Source organism: Lissotriton helveticus, chromosome 6 (genome assembly GCF_964261635.1).
Source record: "Lissotriton helveticus chromosome 6, aLisHel1.1, whole genome shotgun sequence".
Classification (NCBI taxonomy): domain Eukaryota; kingdom Metazoa; phylum Chordata; class Amphibia; order Caudata; family Salamandridae; genus Lissotriton; species Lissotriton helveticus.
The window spans coordinates 1,419,410,353-1,419,434,492 of NC_136067.1; the positions used below are offsets into that span (position 1 = coordinate 1,419,410,353).

Below are 24,140 nucleotides of genomic sequence, written 5' to 3' on the forward strand. Positions count from 1 at the left end.
AGCTGGGGTATCTATTCTAAGGTAAGGCATCTATAACTAACTTTTTCTTTCAAATGAACAAGTTACTTACCTTTGGTAACAATATATCTGTAAGAAACATAGGTTAGTTATAGATTCCTTACTGGCCCACCCATCCTCCCCGTTCTGCAAACTGACTTCTATGGTTAAAGTCTTCCTTTCAGGGCCCTAATTTTATGCACCAGTGGTCAGTGTCTTGCATGGCTCTGCGCTTCTTATGTGGAAAGTCGTGTACAGCGCGGCGTCTATGTAGCTACCGAGACGTCATCTCGGCGACCACGACGACTAACGCGGAGTCGACCAATGCCGCCTTCCGACACGCTGGGGTACTGCTGATGAAAAACTTTCTAGATCCAGTTTGACGCCTGGGGGTAATTCTAAGGTAAGGAATTATCACTAACCTATGCTTCTTACAGATATATCATTAACGAAGGTATGTAACTTGTGCCTCTGTTGTTGCCCTCATCTCTTGCCATCTACTGACTATCTGAGGTCCTTCTCTGCTCAGCTCACACCTCTCACCAGGAACATGGCTGCCTGTATCATAGATAATAATAGGAGAAACAACCTGCTCAAGGGCTCAGGGGAGGTAATGAGAGGGCAACAAGGTGCCCGAGCATTCATAGGTTCCATTTGACATATGTTAGTTAGTGTCTAATCTCATTTAAGTTGAAACCTGCATCACTTACACCAGTGATCATTTCTTGGCAATTCATCAGAAAGGCTTCTGTATTTTGTTAGAAGTTAGTTGGGCTAACAAGCGACTCCCAAGCTATGACAGGTTGAAACCAGTGTCTCAAACACTCAGGTGCAGGTTGGCCCACAGAAACTGCTAGTTCTAAAGTAGATAAACTTTGCAATAAAAAGCCAAACAAATTGGCCTTATCATTAATGGTAGCTTATGATGAAATTAACCTTCAGTATATTCTGTTTGTTTATTGCAGCAATTATAACACAATATATACTTTTTTCTTTTAGATTTGTCAATGCCACAGTCTCCCCAGATGGTGGTTTATGCCAATTTCTTGCCTCTTAATTTGTCTGAAAAGAAGATATCTGTTCTAGGACGGATGGTAAGAACTACGTCTTCACAGACAGAACATAAAATATAGATTTAGGAGTGAGAATGTCACTTTGTGAGAGACAGAAAATTATAAAATGTTTCACTGTTTACAATATACCACAAAATGTATGCTATAGCATTTTGGTTTATGAAATGTTAAACATTGGGATGAAGATGTTGGTATTGCTAAGTTTGAGTGTTTAGCAGTGGCGGCTGGTGACATTTGAAAGTGGTGGGGGTGCAAAAATGATTGTCGTACTGCACTGCCGCGAGCGAGCCCGACTTGCAACAGAAAAAGAAGTGTGTTTTCAGTAGCAGAAACCGTTTACCCTCACAACAGTTCACCAACCTTTGGGGAATCCATAATGTATGTTTAAATACTCATAAATCCACAAAGAGTTAATCCAACAGCAATGTACAGTAAATACGTATTTTCCACTTTCAAAAGAATATTCGAACTCGACCAGTTAAAAAGTGAGAGGGTTTGTTGTTTGTGTTAGGACTCCATATTCAACCTTGAGTGCGGGGACAGTCTGTGTCACAAAAACAGGAAAACACAAAAGTGATCCAGAATGCATGGCGGGCATTTAACAAGTTTACACAGGCAAAACCTTTAATAAATCAGCCCAGCGAAAGCACAGAGACAAGATGATCACTCACAGACAGCACCACCGCAGCAGAGTGAGGTATTCATTCACAGGAAGAATAGGACCTCCCATCACTCTGACAGTATCAGCAAGATGGATAAAGACCTTGCAGCACGCTTCCTGTATCCTCAACTGGCACTGCCTAAGCACTTTTTCACTAGCACTTTTTCACGTAGGCATTATGACAGTTGATACTGATGAGGTGATTCCAAAATAAGGTAATCTGCTTACAGCGCATCATATAATTAACAATTTAAAAAGAAACAGGTAACCTTCACTCCCACAAACTACTTAGCAAATGTACACTGTGTTACAGATTGCATATAACTAAGACGATGATGCCGGTGTATATATTTACAGACATATACTGTTTCCCATAGAAAGCTTGGATCAGCATCCTTAAATAAACAAAGCTCAGGTGTGGCCAAATGTCTAGCAAACAACCCACATTTTCCATACACATAGACACGTATCCAAATAATGCTTCATATTTCTATGTGGTGCCTTTTGCTTGCATACACTCTGGTGTGATTGCATGTTGAGTTTCTGTGCATGAACTGTCATTTTCCCTTATGTATTCCATGTGCACTTCCTTTAAGATCACGCTAGTCATCGTTTTCTATTTATTTCAAAGATACTCAATTCTTTATGCTGTTTGTTAATTTGCACAATCGGAAGGCAGGCATCGTTTTAGTTGGGAACTGAACGAGCACCTGCATAAAACTAAAACTGACCCAAAAATGTCACAGGTTCCTCGTGATCACAATACTTTAAGGACGGGACGTAGCAACCAACTTCTAAAACGTATTTTGACAGAATATTGCATGTGCACAGTTTCCTGGAATATATATTAAGTATTATGTAAACGTCACAAAGCTGACGCGTTGTTCTGCAGGGCAATGCTGGTAAAATGCTGCTTGCATTACGGAGTGAAATTACATGTCTCTCAAAATGCAGAATAATGAAACAGCCAAGTGTAATGAAGTGCTGTTTAGTCTCAATGGACAGCTGTGTCTAGGGTTTCAATTCTACGAGGCCTTGAAATGCTACTGTAAGGCGAAGTGCGGTACTAAAGGAAATGGTCCTAAACAAGGTTTTTTGACGAGACGAAACTTGAAACCACTGCTAATAAAACACGCCAGTCTTAGTTGCGGTACATCTATGTGCGCATTAATTTATAACAGATTTTACAATGCACCTCGATGCCCCAGCGTGTAATCACATCAGACCAACGTTGGCTGCATGTGTAGTTTACGCTGGAGAATTTAAAAGCACTTTGTGAATGACCGTGATCTGCGTTCTATTTCCCTCACCCTGCTGCTATACAGGGCTCTCGTCAGGTAGAGGCATGTGGCGCCAGCCTGCAAAGCAAAGGCCGCAGCTGTGGCCAGAACTTGAAGAAAAGTTCTCCGGTCTTCTTAACTTAAGGTTCATAATAGCGGGAACGCCGCCGGAACGCACGCAACGGTTCAAGAGCTCTGAGCTAGCCTGCCATGCCTACACAGACAAGTGAAGTCACGGCTCGCAAATACTCGCGGGGGTCGGGGGAGGGAAGTGGGGGGTCACACGGGGGTCGGGTAGGGTGACCAGGCGTCCCCGTTTTGCCAGGATGGTCCCTGTTTTTAAGCAGCTGTCCCAGCAAATTTCAAGAAATGTAGCTCATGTCCCCGTTTTTGGAGAGGGTCGACTGAAAACGGTGGGAGGTGTTTTTTTATGTTTTACAAAGCAGGGATAGTTAGCAGTTGTTTCAACAATGCAATTTAATTAACAGGCAACCTGCTGGGCTTAAAAATTGCATGTTATGTATGTTCTTACTGCCTGTTCTGTAATTCTCTGCTGAGGAGCGCTCTCATCTCTTGAAGTAAACTTGTAGTCCTTCTTCTATTTTTGTGAAATGTCCCGGTTTTTGGCTTTAAAATTCTGGTCACTCTAGGGTCGGGGCCGAAGGGGAAGTTTAAAATTAAAAATGAATGAAAGAAAACTTACAGGTCCGCGCCACCTCTGCTCGACTGCTCCTGGGCCGGGGTCCCGCCGCCTCAACAAACAGGAACAGCTGCGACGTCACTGGTAATCCTTCTACGTGGCAGGGCCAGGATTGGCTTAAGGGCAGAGATACTCCTGCCCATTAGGAGACCGGGGGCTGCGGCATGAAGCAACCCTCGGTCCCTTAAGGGGAAGGCTAGGGCGCATGCTCGCGCTGATCGTAAATATGATCAGCCCAACAAAAACATGAGCAGTAGTAATGCAGTGACGTGACTATTTAGTGCCGTGCCTGCTGTCACTCAAACGCCCTGAGAAAAGGAGAGCTGCCGCAGCCCCCGGCCCCACCCCCTTCAGCATGACGTGCCTCGTTCTACTTTTCCGACGCTAATTCCAATCAAAGGATTCCTGATTGGAATTAGCGTCAGAGTCTCGGAGAAGTAGAACAAACAATTTGAATGGGGCCCATGGCTTTAGTGGGGCAACGCCCCAGCGCCCCTAATGGACGCACCGCCACTGGTTAGTGTTCATAATAGATTCCAATGAGAAATGTACTTTAGTGATGTAAGTAATTAGTATAAAGATTTTCAATCTCTTTTTGATTCCTGCCAAGGAAAGCATCTAACATAACCAGAGGAGTTAAGCTCTTGCAGTATTAGCATATGACTTTTCCTCTTGTAATTATGTGTTTTGAGGAAAAGTACGTTTTCATAGAGTGGCCATGTTACTGGTAGGCACTACTGTCCAGTTTCTGATAGATACTTCTAGCAGCAGATTCCTTACCAGATAATTATCCCGAGGCGTCAGACTGGACATGGAACTTTGCAGAAACAATACTGCTGTGTGCTGGTAAGTGATGTAATTAGGCCCTGTTAGAAATTAGGTTTCTGGTTGGTACATAAGCCAGGCAGAACCAGTCACTCTAGTTAGACAAAGGGAGTTACACAACCCTGCTCACCCCTTGGTAACTTGGCAGAACAGTCAGGCTTATCTCAGAGGCTATGTGTAAAGCATTTGCGCAACACACCCACCAGTGACACACTTGACACACCACAAAAGGGACTCCACACCAGGGTATATAAAAATATATCAGTTGCATTTTAAAACACAGAGACCACAGTTACGTGAATCAATAATCACTTTGCCAAATAGGCCACTGTCACTTGTCATATGTAGGGCAATAATATAAAGACATATCTATGGTCCCTCTCACAAGAGCATCATTACTGTGCACTCTTACTGTACATATGGTGCGGTTTCCAAGAATAACAGTACGTACTATCCTGACCATGGAGGACACCACAGTAGGACATAGAATACAGTAGTGGGGGCACATATCAATTGCAAAATATCATTCTCCTGGAATCAATCGAAATATCACTGTACCTATAGGGTTCAGCTTGCCTGCACTCCTAAAACACTGTTCAGAGTAATCCCCATGAACCCCTAGGCCACCGAAACGCCTGCGTGTTATTTAGGGGGATTATGGTAGTTTACAGTGTGGTAAGGACGTGCTCATGCAATTTTGGAGTATGGCCCCTCAGTTTGGAAGAGAAAACAAACCAACAGGGCAGCAGCCACGATCGTGCCGTGCAGCTGCCACACCCCGTACCTTTTGCATGCCACCGGTGCCTTTCCCCACTTGGGTGCAGTGTCCTCAGTGGCAAAAAGGGGGCGCTCCAGTGCAGGACTAGTGATGTCCGTTTTGGACCTGCAAGCTGCAAGGGGTGCAGTGAATGTTCCAAGTTCACTCAGGTCTCAAGACTGCACACCAGGACACACCCTTGTCCCACGCTGCCACATACGCCAGTCCCACCGGCTCCTGAGAGGTGTCAGGTGCACATGTCGGCACTCACCCACCTGGTGTGTGTAGGAAAGTAGGATCTGCTTACTATGGTTACCCCCACTTTTTGTTGGTGTTTCACTGTTTTTCGACTTTAGTCTGGCTGGGGCCCTGCTATCCAGGACCCCAGCCTAACTGCTTCCTCTCTAAATTAATTGCATGTACTTTAGGTACTCTCCAGTTTATTTACTGGGGTACTCTTGTGAGTCCCCAGTATATGGTACACTATGTACTGAGGGCATAGGTACCCCAGAGGCCTACCAGGAGCTGCAGCATGTATTATGACACCCCTGGGAAGCCTTCCAAAATGACTCCACAGGACAGCTGCTGCAGCCTGGGTAAGGTGGAGCATGCACCCCTTACTAAGATATAGGTTACCTATATCTACCTATAATCACTGACACATATAAACCTATCAGTCACTCCTATGGCAGCCCTTAACAATCCTGAAGGCAGAGTGCTTGGTTTTGTGTGAGAGGGTGCCCATGCATGAGCAGGACCCCTCTGCAGCTTTCGGAATCTATTCTCTGAGTCTGTTCTGTGATGCAGCCAGACCATATACTCTTATGTGTAATATAACCCTGTGGTAAATGCTAACTTTGGAATGGCTGCATGGAAACATGTCTTGTTTGGTATCAAACACCTTGGAATCCTACCCCCGCCAGTCCTGGAGGCAGGGTAGAATTCCACCCTTCTAGAGAGGGAGAGACACATACACACTGGTCTTACCGGTAATAGTTTAAAAGAGCCCTGGCATCACAAAATGGATGCTGCAGCCACAGACACGAGTCTGGCCTCCTGCTGCTGGACGAAACTCCGGCAGGGGAGGCCTGGACAATCGGTTTCCTGTCAAGTGTAACCACCTCCCAGACAGGCTTTTGTGTATTGGGGCTGGGTGGGTGCACTCTGAGAGCGCTTTGGAGTCATCACTGGGGGCACATTTGGTGTCCCTGTGCATAGCCCAGTTCAAACTGGTTGCAGGGGCTAGCAGCCTCTGCTCTGGCGCGAAACTGGACAAAGGAAATGGGTGTAGCCACCCCTCTTTCCAGACCCTCCCATAGGTGAGTCCCCATAGTATGTAAAACCCCTTTTCTTAGTATAAGTAAGGTACCCCTGGCAACACGACTTTAGATTACACCTGGACGAAACTCTTAAACTGAATCCTGGAAGTTCGACGCTCTACTAAAGACTAGAGGACGGAGAATCTCTCTTGGGGTCAAGGAGTGACTCCCCTGTTCAAACAGGCACCAACAAAGCATTTGCCGGTCTGCATCTTCAAAGCTCCCTCCGGACTCCGAAGTACCTGCAGCCCAGGAAGAGGATTTCCAGACTTCTCTAAGGCCGACCCGAGTCCCCAGCAAAGCTGAGACCCGCATCCCTCACGAGTGACGTGGAACCAGAACCCTGGGCACTGTGCACATTTGCTAAGTGGATTGACTTTCCGATATTTTCTGAAGTTGTGCTTTCAGTTACAAGCCTTGAGCACTATCTGCACCGAAGAGTGTGGGCCTACTCTCCACGAGTGTTCCGTGAGCCCGCTTCTTGCATTTCCGCTCGAGGCTCCTTCGCAATCCCTGGTCCATCGACTGGTGGTTCACCTCGAAGGTAACTCTACTTTTCCATGGGCTTTCCTGGTTGCTCCAGATGTGCCCTGACTCTCCACCGCATGGGGAGTCCCTCAGACCTGGCTGTTCTGCACCAAACCCTATCTCTGCTTTCTGCGTTTGTTGCTGTTGCCAAGGCTTGTTGGGTCCAATCCGGGCACCAACACTGCAGCACTCGACATCCTTTGTGGGACAGCTTGAATCCAGCTCCTGGTCATCGTCGACGTCTCCAGGACCTCGTGGCTGAAGAGTCAAGCTTCACCATCTTAACCTGAAATCACCCGACATCAGTGGGCATACGCCTAGCATGCTACTGGTCACTGACAAGTGACCCAGACTCTGTCCCCTCTTTTTTCAGGTACCTCTCATCTCTGATCCAGGCTTGGATCACACCAGACACTTTCCACTTGGACGCCAGCAGCACTTTGCAGCAGATCGCTATTGAAAATGAGGACGAAACCGGACACGAAAAGACACCTATGCACCCGGTTTCCCTGGGTGAGGTAACTTGAGTACTCTGGTGCTCCCATGGGTGTTGACTCTAGAACCTCCTAGTTCTAGAAGGGTTTGCTCCAAGTCCTCTTCTTAAGTGTCCTTTATCCTTAGAATTCCAACCGTGACTTTCCCCATAGAAGTTAACGGTGATTCAACCACCAGGAAGTGGCGCCAGAAAGGTATTAGCTGTTTAGGGGATTTGTTTCAAGATCTACAATTTTTGTCCTTTACAGAGATACAATTCAAATATGGTTTACCTAAGCAGGATTTTTTTTAATTACTTGCAAATCCGCAGCTTCTATGGTACGTTAGGGCAAAACAATTCCCGGTTCAGGAAATTTCCACTAATTGAGGGGATTGGAAAAGGTATGTCGATTGGTTTCTTCTATTCAAATTTAATACAATTATTGCCAGATGACATAGAGCAGTGCCAAGATAAATGGATAAGAAATGTAAACGTAGAGACAATTGACCTCAATCTCTCTATCACTCCGGCAAATGAAGTCTTGATTTCTGGCAGGATGCGGTCACAACACTACATGGTCTTATATGATTTATATTACTCCCCCACAAAGTTTCTAAATGGAGTACAGGAGCTGGAGCCAGCTTCAGTAGATGCGGCTGTTTCGCTGCTGATGTGCAGCATATGTTCTTCTCCTGTCCCAAACTGACTGTCCTCTTAATGTCTATTCAACATTTTTTGGTAGAATTACTGGGTTTACCAATATGTATTTCAGGGGAGTTGGTGTTATTAGGAATTGAATCTAATGGACAAACCAGACCTGAGGCAACTGTTGCCTTTCTTTTTATTTGTATGGCTGTCTTGCGTGCCTGTATCACCAAGGACTGGATCTCTCCAGAACCGCCGTTATTTCCCTCATGGAGGGCTCAGCTTTTGTCTACGAATAATATTGAGGCTGCAATCTACAAAAATAAGAATACTCGAAAGAGGACAAGAGGGTTAAAAGTATGGGCCCCTATAACAGAATGGATTTAATGGACTGTAGAATTTTCTTAATTTTTTGTTTTGTTTTATCTTCTCTTGTCCCAGACTCATTTTGCTGACCCTGCCAAATGCTAACTGTATTTTTTATATATTGTTATCTTCTTAGGATTATGTTTTGTATTGTGAAAACTTTTCTTACTTCTGCATCACCTTTGCTCCTTGCATAAAAAATAAAATTTCAACCAAAAAAAAGTTAACGGTGATTCGCGGCTGTGTTCACACACTGCACGCGTCCTCATAAAGGGACTAGTGGGATGTGCTTAGAATAAATACATATATTTTATATATATACCTGGTGTCGTTCTCCTTTCATTTGGTCATTCACAAGATCATAGACTGGTAAAACAGGTTGCTTTACATTCCCTCAAGACGTAGCCAGAAGGCTGCTCTCCACAGCTACCACTAGGATAGCTTTCTATCAAGCTTGTCTTTAACCTACCATCAATAAGGGTCGTTTGGACTGGTGCAAGGTGCCCACTAAAATAGTGGACAGCATATGCCAGGCCAACTTCTCACATTGGTGTGCAGCATGTGGGATTCCGGCTTCCCATTGTTTTACCAGATAATCTCAAGGGATTGATCATTTGAAAACCACTAAAGGTACCAGAGGTACATATAATACAAGCTTAAATACAGTAAGTTCTACTGAACTTAGAGTTGTGGGTCAAGGGTCAAGGGCTTAGCACACCCTTCCTACAACTCAAGAGAGTCCAGTAGGTAACAACTAGAGTAGGTAGGTGCATACACCACACCTCACTAGTAATGTCTTCAGGGCCAGGAACCAGTGGGTCCCTGCCAGATGTCAGTAAGTTACAGGCATCCAAGTATGACACATTCCCTTTCTTAGAGTTAAGGGCTCTGTGTACTATGAGGAAACTGAAAACAGGCAAAAGTGCCAACACCCAATGCCTCAAGGAGGTATTACTGCTAGATGATCATAGAAAGACTTCAGAGCCTGAATGGGTAGGCAGTGGGGTGGGAGCAGCAAACGAGGAAGAGCCCAGTGGTCCAATCCCATAGGAATCAGACTCTGATGCTGACCAGGAAGGTGACAATGACCTTGACCTGGATAGTGCAGCTCCTACTGGAGATAGAGATGGAGGCCCATTGAGTCCTTTCTTTGTCCCCCCAGGAAGAGTTGGAGGTATACCAAGAAGGCCTAGATCTCCTTCTGAGGATTCTATCCATTCTAGTGTATCTGTAGGGACTTCTGTCTCTTCTCTTAGAAGGGACACCTCCCAGGAGAAGGGAGAGAATCAGATGAGCCTTCAAGAAGCTCAGCTGAGAATAAGGAGACAGCAAGTAGCCTTAGACATGGAGTCCATAGAGCTTGAAAAAGCTAGAAAAAAGATGGGACTAGAGTCCCATGGTGGCAACAACTTCCCTAGTGGTAGAGAGAGATCTCATGACCATAGGAATTTAAACAAGAATGTCCCTCCCTACCAGAGTGGGGGATGACATCCACAAATGGAAAATTGCACTAGAAAGGGCCTGCAAAGATCAGAAGGTCCCCCAGGAGCAGTGGGCAGCTATCTTGTGACTCTCTTTTGCAGACAAAGGTAGAGACAAGCTCCACACTGTAAGAGAAGAGGATGCTGATGATTATACAGTCCTAAAGATTGCTCTGATTGAAGGGTTTGGCCTAATCGCTGAGCAATATAGACTAAAAGTCAGAGATACCCAAAAGGCTCAGATTCAGGACTGGGTTGACTTTGTTGATTGTGCTACTACGGCTCTGGAGGGCTGGTTACTGGGCAGTAAAGTGTGTGATTATACAGGATTATACAATTTGATTATGAGGTAGCAGGTCCTTAATAACTGTTAGAATCAGCTGTTGCATCAGCACCTGGTAGACTCTGATCTGACCTCTCCCCAAGAATTGGGAAAGAAGGGAAACAAATGGGTCAGAACCAGGGGGAAGCAGAAGGTACAAAACCAAGGTGGTGACAAGAAGAATCAAGATCCTAATAAGGATGGGGAGAAGGGTAAAGACCAGAAGTCTTCACAAGGTCCCCAACAATCTTCTAATGGTGGGGATTCCCAATCGTCCAAAAAGAAAGGCCAAAAGAAACCATGGTGTAAAATCTGTAAGCTAGTGGACTAGTGATTGCATTAGGCCAAAAGACTCAACTCCAGCCACCATTGCCCCTAAGGCAACTGTTCCCCCTGGTTCAGCTCCAGGTGGTGGTACTCAGCAGAAGGGTGTAGTAGGGTTAACCCTGGGTTCAGAGATGGACTCTGGCCTAGTCGGAGTTCCAACTCAGGCTGTACGTATCTGTGATCAAGGCATGGATATCTTCTCCTTTGTGAGTCCCAGGGCAAGTACAGACAGCAGCCTTTGATGAATGGAAAAGAGGCTATGGCCTACAGGGATACAGGGGCAAGTGTCACAATGATGACACAATACCTTGTGGGCCCTGGACAGATCATGCTTGGTGAACTCTACCAAGTGACCAATGCTAACAGTGTAAGGACCATCATCAATATTCTTTATTTGGTTGCCATAATTTTTAGGAAACCCTAAAAGTACATAAGAAACAATTCATGAGATAAAACTTTAAAAACATGGATAAGAAGAAAGCGGAAACAATTATACATACATTCATTGTTACAGGGCGGGAATTCAGAGAAACACAATTCTGATTAAAGTGCTAGTGCTTCAGGAATTAATTGTAGTTTAGGCGATATTTAATACAGGCCTTCAAGAAGCAAGCAATAGATTTAGCATAAGGCTCGGAATCTAAAAATTGAAGCGCAAGGAAGGCAGGGCGAACATCGCAGACCCAGCAATCTCAGTAAAGGGATAATCCATCTCCTTCGTGGAAATTCATAGTATCTACAAAATAAAACTATATGCATTGAAGATTGAACTGAGATTCCATCACACGGACACACTGAAAGGTTCTCAGACCAATCATTCTGCTTCGGGAAGGTTATTAAACGGTGTTAGATGTTAAAACGGAACCGGGTCAATAGATATTTCTCATAGATATTCAAGTTGTACAATAAATACGGTTGCACCCCGGGGGTGATCTGAATGGCTAAAATATGCTGGATGGAGGTTTTACTAATTTCTTGGGTTAGTCGTAACTCTCGTAGGTGAGATAAGCATGTAGATTTTAAGGCTTTCCTCGTTGTTTCTAAAAGAGTTAGTGGATGGAAAAAGTAAGATGCTAAATTTAAATCTTTCAGAAAATTACTCACATAGACCAACCAGGTAATCTTATTCCAATTGTCCAGCCTAAGACAGGTTGTGATAATGGAGCATGTCAGTTTGCAGTGTTCCGTTGTCCATACACGGTGCCATAAGAAGATTGGCTGGATTCTAATAATATCTGTTACATAGTCCAAGCCTAGTTCAATATGGCGACCATATGTCGATGAACTCTGCGGGACTGCCAACAAGTATCTTATAAAGCCATCCTCTACCTTCTGTAGGGAATCTACAGCAACGTGGCCCTATACCCCAGCACCGTATGTTGCTACGCTGAGGAATTTCGCCTGGTATATTTTAATCATTTCTTGGGGAGTCCGCTTCCCTAACTTTTGGGCAGTAGTAGCTCTGAGAAATAATAATTTTCTTGCAATAGTAGCCTGTTGCCAACGAGACTTATTATCAATTAAAATTCTCAAATATGGATAAGAATTGGAGCATTCCAATTTGGTATTATCAATAAAAATGGCTTTTGACTTTTTTACACTATTGCCTGCGTGCATTACAAAGGTTTTCCTAATGTTAACTATGAGATCTAGGCTTGCCATAAAATTACGATATCTATCTAGGAGATGCTGTAATTGAAGAGGTGTTCTAGCCATAATCACCGCGTCGTCCGCGTATAGTAATGCAGGAATTGGACGACGATCAATTGCGGGCAGGTCCTGACTCCCTTCCAACATTGCAAGTTCTAAACCATTAGTATAGAGATTAAAAAGGAAGGGAGCCAGGACACAACCCTGTCTGACCCCTTTGCCATGGAAAATGATTCAGTGAGTTCCCCTCCATGGCCATATTTAACCTCTGGCTGAGGCCTCAGAGTAGAGTTCTTGTAAAAAGGCAACCAGCGGGGGGTCTACACCCATTTTCAGTAGTATTGACCACAGTTTCGAATGAGAAACACAATCGAACGCTGTGGTCTAATTTACATAGGCCAAATGTAAATGTCCACTCTTTGCGCCAACATATTTTCCCATTAACAGGGAGAGATTTAATGCTTGCTCTACAGTTCCCAGTCCCTCTCGGAACCCGTATTGTAAATCAGAGATTATGTGGTTTTTGTTGGCCCAGTCCTGTAATCGTTCGAGAACTATTCGGCCTGCCACTTTACCAAGGGAATCTAAGAGGGAAATGGGCCTGTAGCAAGCTGGGTTATTTCGGTCTCGCTTTTTAAATATGAGGAGCGTAGTTGTAGTAGACCACGATTTAACTAGGCCTATCATGGTTGCGGATTCAAGGACTCGGGTGAGAATTGGGGACCACAGATCAAGGTTATGTTTGAAAATATCCACCGGAACCCCGTCTGGGCCCGAAGCTTTTCCACCTTTAGGGGCTATGAGGGCGTTAATCACTTCATCATGGTCGAACACTAATTGGATTGGGTAGAGTGGTTGATCAAGAAGGTCGCCCCCCATCTTCATCTATGGGAATTGAATTTACACCAGTGCTTACACCAAAAATTTTAGAAAAATGATTGACCCAGGCATTTGCGTCCACCGCTACTTCTATCTTTGGGGCAGAGTTTGAGTCTGAGAGAAAGGGAGCTTTAACTACTCGCCAGAAAGTAGCACTATCGTTCATGCAACAGCTCATATGGAGTTGTTCCCATAGGCCATTTCTTATTTCCATCTTACGCTTTTTCATGGCCACGTTGTACTCCTTTCTTAATTTAAGGATTTCGTCTTTCTCTCTTATAGTCTTACGTAGTGCAGTTTTTAGTCTAGAATAGGCCTTCGTACGTTCTGAGTTGAACCAGCCCTTTTTAGATTTATTATTATCTTTCTGTTTTCGAAATAGCTCTTCCCTTATGATATTGGTAATGCCCAGAAAACTAGACAGTATCAACTCATGTGGAGAGTCTAAACTAAGGCATGTTTCCAATAGGGGGAGCACTCGACTCACCAATTTGGTTGTGGTTTTAACAGGATCTACTTTTGCCCATTTTATAGAATACCCGTTTAGTCTATCCAAACTCAGTGCTTGTTGGTTCAGTAAGCTAGGCAGGTTACACTTTTTAAAAGCACTTGGCACTGACAGGGTAATACTATTTGGGAAGTGGTCACTACTGGCATTATCTACTTTGATAAAGTTACACATATGATCTTTCATATTTTGAGATATAAGTATGAAATCAATTAAACTAGAAAAGCCCCTTCCGTTAAAAGGGGGGGAAAACTCGACGAAGGGGAGTACTAGTTCGTTAGCAAAACCCATCTCCAGGGTAAACAAGATCTCATTGAGGCGATTCTCAGTGATGGCATGTGAGAAGTGAGTTAAGTTACTCCCACATTCATCGAGGATTCCGCATTTTTTAGTATTATTATCTTCACAGAGTGTTAAATTGAAATCTCCACCCCAGATCAAATTGAACGATGTATTCATAAATGTATTCCGCATTTCCATTAGGAAATAGAAAATGTTATTTAAAACAGGAATTAAATCCTGGTGAGTCAAGTTATTATAAAAATTTACTAAAAAATAGGTGGACGATTTATTCACTACTATTTTAAGAATTTGATAGTTGACTTCCTGCCTCAGCTCAACTATATCTTTGACTGACATATCGTTCGAAATGCATATTGTCAAACCTCCTTTAGCCCTTTCCGAAGTAGAGGCTTGAGCATATGAGATATAAGACTTGTACCCCTGAAGGTGAATTGGGGAGGTTGACCAGGTCTCTTGGAGACAAACAATATTGTGTTTCCTTATCAGTTTTACCCAAAAATGTATATCCATTTTTGAACGCAGCCCTACTACGTTCCAGAATATCATTGTAAAATTAGGAGTGGGGTCTTTTGGATCTTTTAGTTTTAAATGGTCAGCAAGTACGTTGGAAACTAAATCAGGGTTGGGGTTAGGTACGGATGTAGGCAACTCTGCCAAGCTTAGGGGAAACCCAACATCATCTGGGAGTCCATCTGGCGGTAAAGGTTGAGGATTCAAGAGAGGGTTAAAGTTGCCTACAGTTTTATCTGATATTATCTTTTCTAGTTGGGTAGTAAGCCTACTGGGTGAAGAGTGGAAAGTACGGGGGGCGTGGCTAGCAGGCCACGATGGCGGACGGAGTCTGTTAGAGCAACGGTGCCGCCGGGAAGATATCATCCTGAAACGGCCTCCACGGCGCTGAATAACATCTTGGAGGGGGTGGCCCTGCATGTGCTGGTCTCCCCGGCAACCCTGAGCGGGTTTGGCGTTTCTGGCGGCCGAGGCGGCTATGTGGCGGAGCCCGGTGTTGATGCGGCCTAGTCCCCCAGATGAAGCCGGGACCCAAAGTTCGAGCCACGCAAGGCCTGCACGCATCCCGGAACAGCCTCTGAGGGGCTGCAAGGCTTGTCGGAGGGTACGGGGCTGCTTGCGCTGGACCCCCCCAATCATTCTGAACACTCCTGGCGCTTCTGACGGCCAAGGGGATTACACGACAGAGCCTGGCGCTGCTGCAGCCTGCTCCCCTGAGGGCGACCGGGGCCTGGAGTTTGGGGCACGCCCGACCTGCGGGGCACCGGCTGCTGGAGACTCCGGCGTAGCTCCTGGGCGGGCCGCTTGAGACCCGAGCACATCGGCGGAGACACAGCGGGGGGGCAGCAACACTGAAGCCACCCCCAGAGACACCCTGCCCTGAACGCCGCACCGCGTCTGACCACTGCCCTGGACAGACCCTGACTGAAGAGCCCTGGGGAGCGTGGCGGCTCAACGAACCCTGCAGCCCTGACTGGATGGACGCCGGGAGGTAGGGGGGCGAGGCGGACATTACCTAAGGGCGAGCACTGATACTGCGCTCAGACCCCTATCTCCCCCCCCTCTCTCTCTCCTCCTTCCCTGTATCTCTTGGCCCTCCCGGAGAGGACCGCAACCCGGGCGTGGAGCTGACACCGGGTGGCTGGACCCTGGGTGAGGGGACGATACCTGCAGACGCCGGGAGAGATATTGGGGCTGCCTGGACTCCCGGGGTGCGCCCCTGAAGGAGAAGGTCAGAAGGCGCCACTGAATCCGATTCCCCTCCCCCGAGTGGCCCTCCAGGGCAGAGAGGCCCGCACGACCAGAACCAGGGGCCTGCAGAGAGAAGACCTGAGTGGACCCCCCCCCCGGTGCCACGTGGTGGGTCCCGTCCACAGAGCTCGAGGACCTGGTGAAGGGGCAGCAACTGGTGGGGCCGGGTGACGGCACAGAATACCGACCACAGAGACTCCCACGCCTGGCCGCTGGATACGCCTGGCCGGGTCAAACATGGTCCGGAAGGGGGCTAGGACCTTGGATGGCAAAGACGGCCTGATGACTGCGGGACAAGCCCTGGGGGCCATGTCGGAGGAGTCCACACTAACACCACCTGACCAGGCTCCTGCTGGGGATCCACAAGCCGATAAGCTGGATTTGATTCTGCAAGAGATCAGGGACTCCAGACTCGCTATGGAAACACAACTGGGAGCCCTTACCACTAACCTTTCTTTACTAAAGGCCGACCTCTGCAAACTGGCTGACAAGGTGAAAGACCAGGGTGTGACGCTGGCGGAGATAACCCCGACAGTGGCAGATCAGACTAACTCCATCAAGCAATTACAAGACCAGGTGACGACCTTGATGGAACGCGTGGAGGATGCCGAAGGTCGTAATCGCGCAATAACATCCGTGTAATTGGGCTTCCGGAACGCAGTGAGGGGACCCGCGCAACAGAGTTCATGGAACAGTGGTTCCGTGATCATGTCGCCACGGAGGGCTTGTCACCGCTCTTCTGTGTGGAAAGGGCACACCGGATTCCTACGGGGAGGCCTAGACCGGGACAGCCGCCGCGACCACTGATCGTCAAGATCCTGAACTATCGGGACAGAGACATGTTACTTCAGAAGGCCCGGGAGAAATCGGTCATTGAATATGAAAATCAGCGAATCTCGTTATACCCGGACTACACTAACCAGGTGCAAAGACAAAGGTCCTCCTATTTTGCGGTCAAGAAGAGGCTCCAGAAAGCAAATCTCCGGTACGCCCTGTTGTTCCCGGCTCGCCTCAAGATAATCTATGACAACAAGACCCACTTCTTCGAAAGCCCTACTGACGTGGAGGAGTGGTTGGAGGTGATGGACGTTGAGGCGACTCAAGGGGCTTCATCCAGCAGTTCCAAGAAAGATCTGGACCGTACAGGAAGAACCTCCCCCACGACATCTGAGCAGTCGAGACAACGCAAGCCCTCTGCCGCACAGCAGAAAGAAGACCAGAGGATAGCGGTCAACACGGTGGGCTCCTTCAGCGATGAACACGAAAAAATCAACACGGATACGGAAGACAGTACACTGCACTCCGACTCAGAACACAGTATGGTCCTGTTTCCGACTGTGACGCCGAGAGCGGCAGATGAACTACTGGACAATGGACAGGAGTAACTGCCCAACACGGAGTAACCGGTGACCCCGCCTCCTATTGATATCCTTTGATGGTGACCTATGTGTGGATGGGATATGCGGGGTGGAGGGTGCGGGTCCCTTGAGTGGTATGTTTTTTTTTTTTTTCTTTACTCTGATACTTGGTGGTTGAACCCACACTACAGTGTTAAGTATCCCCCCCCATGATAGAAGCCCTCTGTTATCCTGTCACATAGACCCTTACAGGCAGAGATTACCTGTCGATGGCAGAAAGGGCGGAACCCCCCCCCCCATCTCCTTCCCCCCGGAGGCCGACAAGAATTATAGCTCTTAAAAGTCTTCCCCGGCGGCGCCGTTGAGCCGACGGCACAGAACTGAAAGACTATGTGGATAGGGTACATGCTAAGCCAACCCCCCGAAGGCGTATGCACCAATGTTTGGTTTGTTATGGTTTACATTTCATGGTTCGGCACAGCAATGTTTTCCAGCTGCGCCAAAAGAGTTTAAGTTTGGGTTGGGCAGAAGTACGTCTCCTGGCTATTGCAGATGGTATTTGTACTACAGATGAGGGCACGGTTTCCCGAGGCACTTAGGACCGAGTATGGCTGACACTACAGGGAAGTATAGCCTGGTTACCTGGAATGTGCGGGGACTTGGCGCCATACAAAAGAGACACCGAGTACACGCACTCTTACTCCGACAGCACGCCCATATTGTCTTCATGCAAGAATCCTACTTAACACAATCCGAGGCACACACACTGCGGAAGAAGTGGAGGGGGGCTGTATTCTCTAAGACATATACTGCTTTCTCCAGGGGGGCTGCCGTCTGGGTGAGGCACGATACTCCCTATGTAGAACTTGAGAGGAAGGTTGACGACCAAGGAAGGTATATCCTAGTGAAAGGTACATTGGACGGCACATTAGTGGTTCTGGGCAGCATATACTCCCCGAACTTTGAACAAGATACATTCCTTGCGAGGGTGGGCCGAGCGCTGACTGACTGGGTGGACATCCCTTGGATCTTGGGAGGGGACTGGAATATGGTTCTAGATGTGGATCTGGACAGGTCACCCCCCCCCTCCAGACGATGGGTATACACAGATTGGTGGATTCTTATAGGACCTGGCTCCAGGGCTGGGGATTGACGGACATATGGCGAACACTGCACCCGACACATAGAAAATACTCCTACTACTCCACGGTGCATGCCTTACATACCCGATTGGATAGTGTTGGACCTGGCCCTTTTGGCAGGTTCACCCCAAAACTTTTTGCTTTTTCCTAGCCTGTTTCTGGAACCTGGTGGTGGTGATTTCAGGCCTTGGCGCACTTTTTCACTGTGGTACAGTGTAAAGTGCGTGAGCCTTTCTGTGTATGTGTGGTGAGTGACCTGCCCTCCCATAGGAATGAATGGGGAATATGTATGCCCAAGGTAGTTCCTGATGTGTGGGGAGTGCAGGGTCGAGTTTGATATGTGCGAACTCGTGAGATTGAATGCTGCGTAATGGTGTATGCGGCATGAGTGTGTCTAGTCTAGAAGTGCCACTTTTAGAAGTTGGCATATTTGTGTAGTCTGTGGCTGGCGCGTGATTGGCTGGTGAGCCTGGCCCAGGAGTGCCTGGGCCTGCTTGTGGATTGACTGTCTGGTTTGAGGATGACAGGGGCTGGGGAGCCCCAGGAGGTTGTCTGAGTCAGCCCGTGGATGAAAGCCGGCATCTGCTGCCAGGGAAGTGGGAGGAGATAGCACCTGGGAGTGAATGAGGCTGTGCCTGCCTGCCACAATGCTGGCTCCACCTCCCCGCTGGGCGACTGTCACCTCTGTCCCTGATACTGAAAGGACTTCCCTATAACCAGTTCTAGCTGGTTCTCACACTGCCTGCACAAACACTTCAAAGACTTTTCTCTGTATAAGAAGGGGCTGTGTCCCCTTCCAAAATGTTCTTGTTTCTGACTTGAATCTGCCAGGGGCGTGCTGCTGCTTGGGCCCAGGGGAATCCCTGGGCCCTGCCCAGCCCCTGGACACCTGATGGACTTTCCTGGATGCCTGTAGGACTTCTGGGGGACCCCTCTGCCTTGCCTGGGCTGTTTGGGGGGACTTTGCTTTGCCCCTTGGAATCTCTGGGACCTTTGGCAACATGGAGAAGCTGCATTTTCCTGCAGAGACCTTTTTCCTGCCTTTACCCAGGCTTATTGAAGCCTAAGCGCTTGGGAGCGCTTGATCGGTATTTATAGCGCCTGGAAGCGCTGTATTTCCCCCCTGAGCGCCTTTATTTCCCGTTTATTTAGTTAATTTACGGGTGCCACCCCGTTTTTATTTAATTGTTTGAAGCCGGTGCCCACCCACCATTGCCCTGTGTCGAATTCACCGCCGCCGGCCCGGAGAGTGAGTGGGAGGCGCTGTCCCGCCTCCCTGCCCCAGGGCCGCGCTGCGATTGGCCGCAGCCGCGACCCGGAAGTCAGGCAAGCTGCGGCGGGACAAGAGGGCGACCCGGAAGTGCTGGACTCTCTCGCGGGGCTCCCGTGCGCTGGGAGAGCCCCGCCGGCTGCCGAGGGTGTTTTCGCCATCAAGAAGGAGGACGAGAGCCCACCTCACCTCCACCTGACCCAGCCCGTGTAATGCCGACCGGAAGGAGGAGAAGCTGGGCGAAGGATGGCCGCCCGCGGCCCGGGGCTCCCGTGAAGTAGGGAGAGCCCTGGGGCCACCAGCGGGAAAGAGCCCAAGTGTGGCGGGGCTCCCGTGTGCTGAGGGAGCCCCGGGAAGAGGAGGAAGACGCCCGCATCTGGAGATGAAGCCGCGAGTGAAGCGGAGCCGCCCCCGACCAGCCCGGTGAGTGTTGAAGGGCTGGGGGGTAGGCGGGAAGATCCGGGCGGGTGCCGTGTTGCCTGTCGGGGCACTTGTGATGCAGAGCCCGGGAGAGACTCTTGGGCATTGCGTGTATCTCGAGTCCAGGAAGGACTCCAACGTTCAGGGCCTTTGTTGTGTTGGAGCCCCCGAAGGGCTCCGGGGCCATTTGTAGTTAGGGGGGGCGTCGGGGCACACTGCCGGTGCCCGCCCCCCCTCTTGCCTGTGAGATTTTTTGTCCTCAGAGCCCCGAGAGGCTCAGAAGCGCCACATTTGCTTGGACAGCCTAGATAGGCTCCGGGGGCATTCCTTGCTACAAGCCGCAAAGAGGCTTACAGCCCACAATTATCTAGAGCCATGAGAAGGCTCCGGGGGCCATTTTAGCTAGGGGGGCGTTGGGGCACATTGCCGTTGTCCGCCCCCTCCTGCCTACGAGATGTTTGCTCTAGAGTAAACTTTTTGCTTTTTCCTAGCTTGTTTCTGGAACCTGGTGGTGGTGATTTCAGGCCTTGGTGCACTTTTTCACTGTGGTACAGTGTGTAAAGTGCGTGAGCTCTCTGTGTATGTGTGGTGAGTGACCTGCCCTCCCATAGGAATGAATGGGGAATATGTATGCCCATGGTAGTTCCTGATGTGTGGGGAGTGCAGGGTTGAGTTTGATATGTGCGAACTCGTGAGATTGAATGCTGCATAATGGTGTATGCGGCATGAGTGTATCTGAAAGAAACAGGTTAGTATTAGATTCCTTACCTTAGAATATCCCCAGGCGTCAGCCCGGATCCGGAAACCCCCGCGCAGCAGTACCCCTGCGCGTCGGTAGGCGTCGTCTGCAGGCGTCTCCTGCGGCTCCGCGTCCGTCGTCGGCGTCGTGCGCCGTGATGACGTCGCTGGAGTACATAGACACCGCCTCCGCGCGCTGACGTCAGTTCTTCTTTTTTCCGCGCCAGTTAGCGCAGATCCGAAGAGCAGTACTCCGGTCTTTGACCAAAGTTTTTGAATCTTTACTGTTACTCTTAAGGTGCCGGTAGGATGCCCGATTTTAAGAATTGTGACGGCTGTGACCGCACGATGTCGGTCACGGACCATCACCGCCTCTGCCTCCGGTGCCTGGGCCCGGACCATGACGTGGACGCCTGCGTCGATTGCCGGGCCTTGACGAATAAAGCTAGACGGGAGCGGTCCCGCAAGCTACTCGAGCTCCGGGTGTCGGCCCCGCGTCGAGAGCAGTCCCGGTCCGGACGGAAGTCTAGGGAGCGATCGAGGGAGCGGTCGCGGAGCCGTCACAAGCGCTCCGGGAGTCGTCACCATTCCTCTGGTTCCTCAGGTAGGAAGCACAAGAAGTCGGGGCGTCGTCATCGTACCCCCGACTCCCCCCGACGCTCGCGCGATGCGGCCGGGGGTTCGGGTGGCCCCACCCCCGCGGCTCCGCGTGAGTCGCCGACGCGGCCTGCTCCATACCCTGCGGTCCCTGGGCAGGGCGCGTCGCCCGAGGAGATAGAGGCGTTCCTCATGGCCATGAGGGCACTGTCTCCTCCGACGGGGCCTACGGGCCTGCGGGCCCGGTGGTCCCGTCCGGGGGCCCTAGCGGTTCGGGTGCTCCTGCCTCGACGCCGTCGGGTGCTCCGGCCCCGACATCGCCGACGGCTCCGGCCCCGGCGCCGCAGGGACCTTCAGGGTCGACGCCGGCTGGTCAACTGGCCCCTCCGGCGCCGATTCCATCGGGGCAACCCACGGCGCCGCCCCCGCGCGGCGCCGGCTCTGGGCGGCGCCGCCCCCATTCCCTCTCCGACTCCGGCCGCGGAGTCGAACCGGCGTCGCCCGACGCCGAGTCCGACGCCGATGGGGCCTGTTGACCCCGGGGAGCCGGTCTACATTGTTGACTCCGAATATGGTGAGGATGTAGATTGCGGAGAGGAGTGGGAGGGGGCTGAGGACCCTCTGACCCGCGAGTGTCAGTACGATGTGGACTGGACAGGTAACTTGGGTGACGCCAGTGGTCTGGATGACTCCCCCAACCCTGGCTTTGTCTCGCCTCGGCCTTACACCTTGAGCTCCCCGTCGCTGCCGTGAGGACTAACATCCTCACTGAGGTACTCAAACCGCAGTCATGCCCACAGGAGCCACTGCTGCCGTTCAATGAGGCCTTAACTGACGTTCTTTTGGGCACGTGGTCCAGGCCCGCTTCAGGTTCGCCTGTTTATAGGAACGTGGCCAGACGCCACCGTCCGTGTACGGATGACCCAAAGTTCTTGTCCACCCATCCCACCCCTGAGAGCCTGGTGATCCAGGCCTCGACTTCCCAGACCGCATTCCCGTCGGCCCCGCCCGACCGGGAATCTAGGAGGTACGACCAGTATGGTAAGAAGGTCTTTTCGTCCCTGAGTTTGGGACTGCGGTCTTGCAACACCGCGTGCCTCTTAGGCCGCTACACCCACTCTCTGTGGGATACGGTCGCGGAACTGCTGCCTGAATGTCCGCTGGAGGTACGGGCTAAGCTCGGCAAGGCTATGATTGAAGGCCGGGACACAGCAAGATACTCCATAAAGTGTGGTCTTGATACGACCGACTCACTGGGCAGGGCGATGTCCACGACGGTGGCGATTCGTCGCCACGCCTGGCTGAGATCCGCCAATTTCTCGGCAGATGTCCAGACTGCATTGATGGACATGCCGTTTGATGGCAGTCGCCTGTTTGGCGACAAAGCGGACCACGCGCTGGAACGCTTCAAGGACTCCAGGGTCACGGCCAAGTCCTTGGGTCTCTCGACCCAGCGCCAGCAAACGGGTTCGTTTCGCTCCTTTCGTGGCCACGGAAGGGGCGGTCCCACACGTGCTGCCAGCCACGCGCCGCAACAGACTTCTCAACGCGGCGGCGGCCGTGGGAACCGCCGTGGTGGCGGTCGGGGACAGCGGCGAGGTCAGACCACACCTCCCCCCGCAGCATCCGCCTCTAAATCCTCCTAGTCCATGCTTTCAGGCCCATGTGACGCCGGTGGGCGGCAGGGTTCGCCATCACCTCTCCCACTGGCGCACAATAACATTGGACAGGTGGGTGCTGCAGCTCGTCCGAAGGGGCTACTCCCTCCCCTTCGAGACCACTCCTCCAGCCATGCCACCGCAGAACCACCGTGTGTCGGGGGACCACTTGACACTTCTGCAGGAGGAAGTTACGGCCCTCTTGGCCAAGGGGGCCATCGAGCGCGTTCCTGGGCCACAAGTAGGATGTGGTTGCTATTCCCACTACTTTCTGGTGCCCAAGAAGGACAAAGGGGGCCTACGTCCTATCTTGGACCTAAGGAACGTCAACGGCTTCCTCCGGAAGGAGAAGTTCAAGATGTTGACATTGGCTCAGGTCTTGGCTGCTCTAGACCCGCAAGACTGGATGGTAGCGTTGGACTTGCAGGATGCGTATTTTCACATCCCCGTCCTGCCGGCCCACCGGCGTTACCTGCGGTTCACGGTAGGCAAGGAGCATTTTCAGTTTATCGTGCTCCCCTTCGGCCTTCCAGCGCCCTACGGCTGTTCACAAAGGTGATGGCGGTGGTCGCAGCCCATCTGCGCAGATCAGGGGTTTCAGTCTTCCCCTATCTAGACGACTGGTTGTTGAAGGCGGGCTCGCCCCAGACAGTCGTCCACCAACTTCAGATGATGGCGGACCTGCTGCATGGGCTGGGGTTTTCCATCAATGTGCCGAAATCACACCTGTGTCCCTCCCAAAAGCTCCTTTCATCGGAGCGGTTCTCGACTCGGCGCAGTTTCGGGTCTATCCCCCGGAACAGCGGGTCCAGGATATACAGGCTTTGATTCCCATCTTCCAGCCGTTATCCCGGGTTTCGGTCAGGTTGACGCTGCGGCTACTGGGGCTGATGGCTTCCTGCATCCTTCTGGTGCATCACGCCCGGTGGCGGATGCGGGCTCTGCAGTGGGACCTGAAGTTTCAGTGGGCCCAGCATCAGGGCAACTTGTCCGACCATGTCTTGATCTCGGAGGGCACAGCGAGACAACTGCAGTGGTGGCTTACGGACCGCGATTGGGTCAGAGGCAGACCCCTCTCCCTTTCCCAGCCGGAGCACGTT

At 50.0% G+C, this 24,140-nt stretch overlaps 1 protein-coding gene across 2 annotated transcripts in view; it reads left to right on the top strand.

The window, feature by feature from the left end:
- ADGB (androglobin) overlaps positions 1–24,140 on the top strand; it is a 1,448,570-nt gene that overhangs the window by 325,370 nt on the left and 1,099,060 nt on the right. For both annotated transcript variants that reach the window (XM_078649209.1, XM_078649210.1), the window contains exon 10: positions 997–1,091. In XM_078649209.1, the coding sequence (XP_078505335.1) occupies positions 997–1,091 (95 nt within the window). The remainder of the gene's footprint in view (positions 1–996; positions 1,092–24,140) is intronic.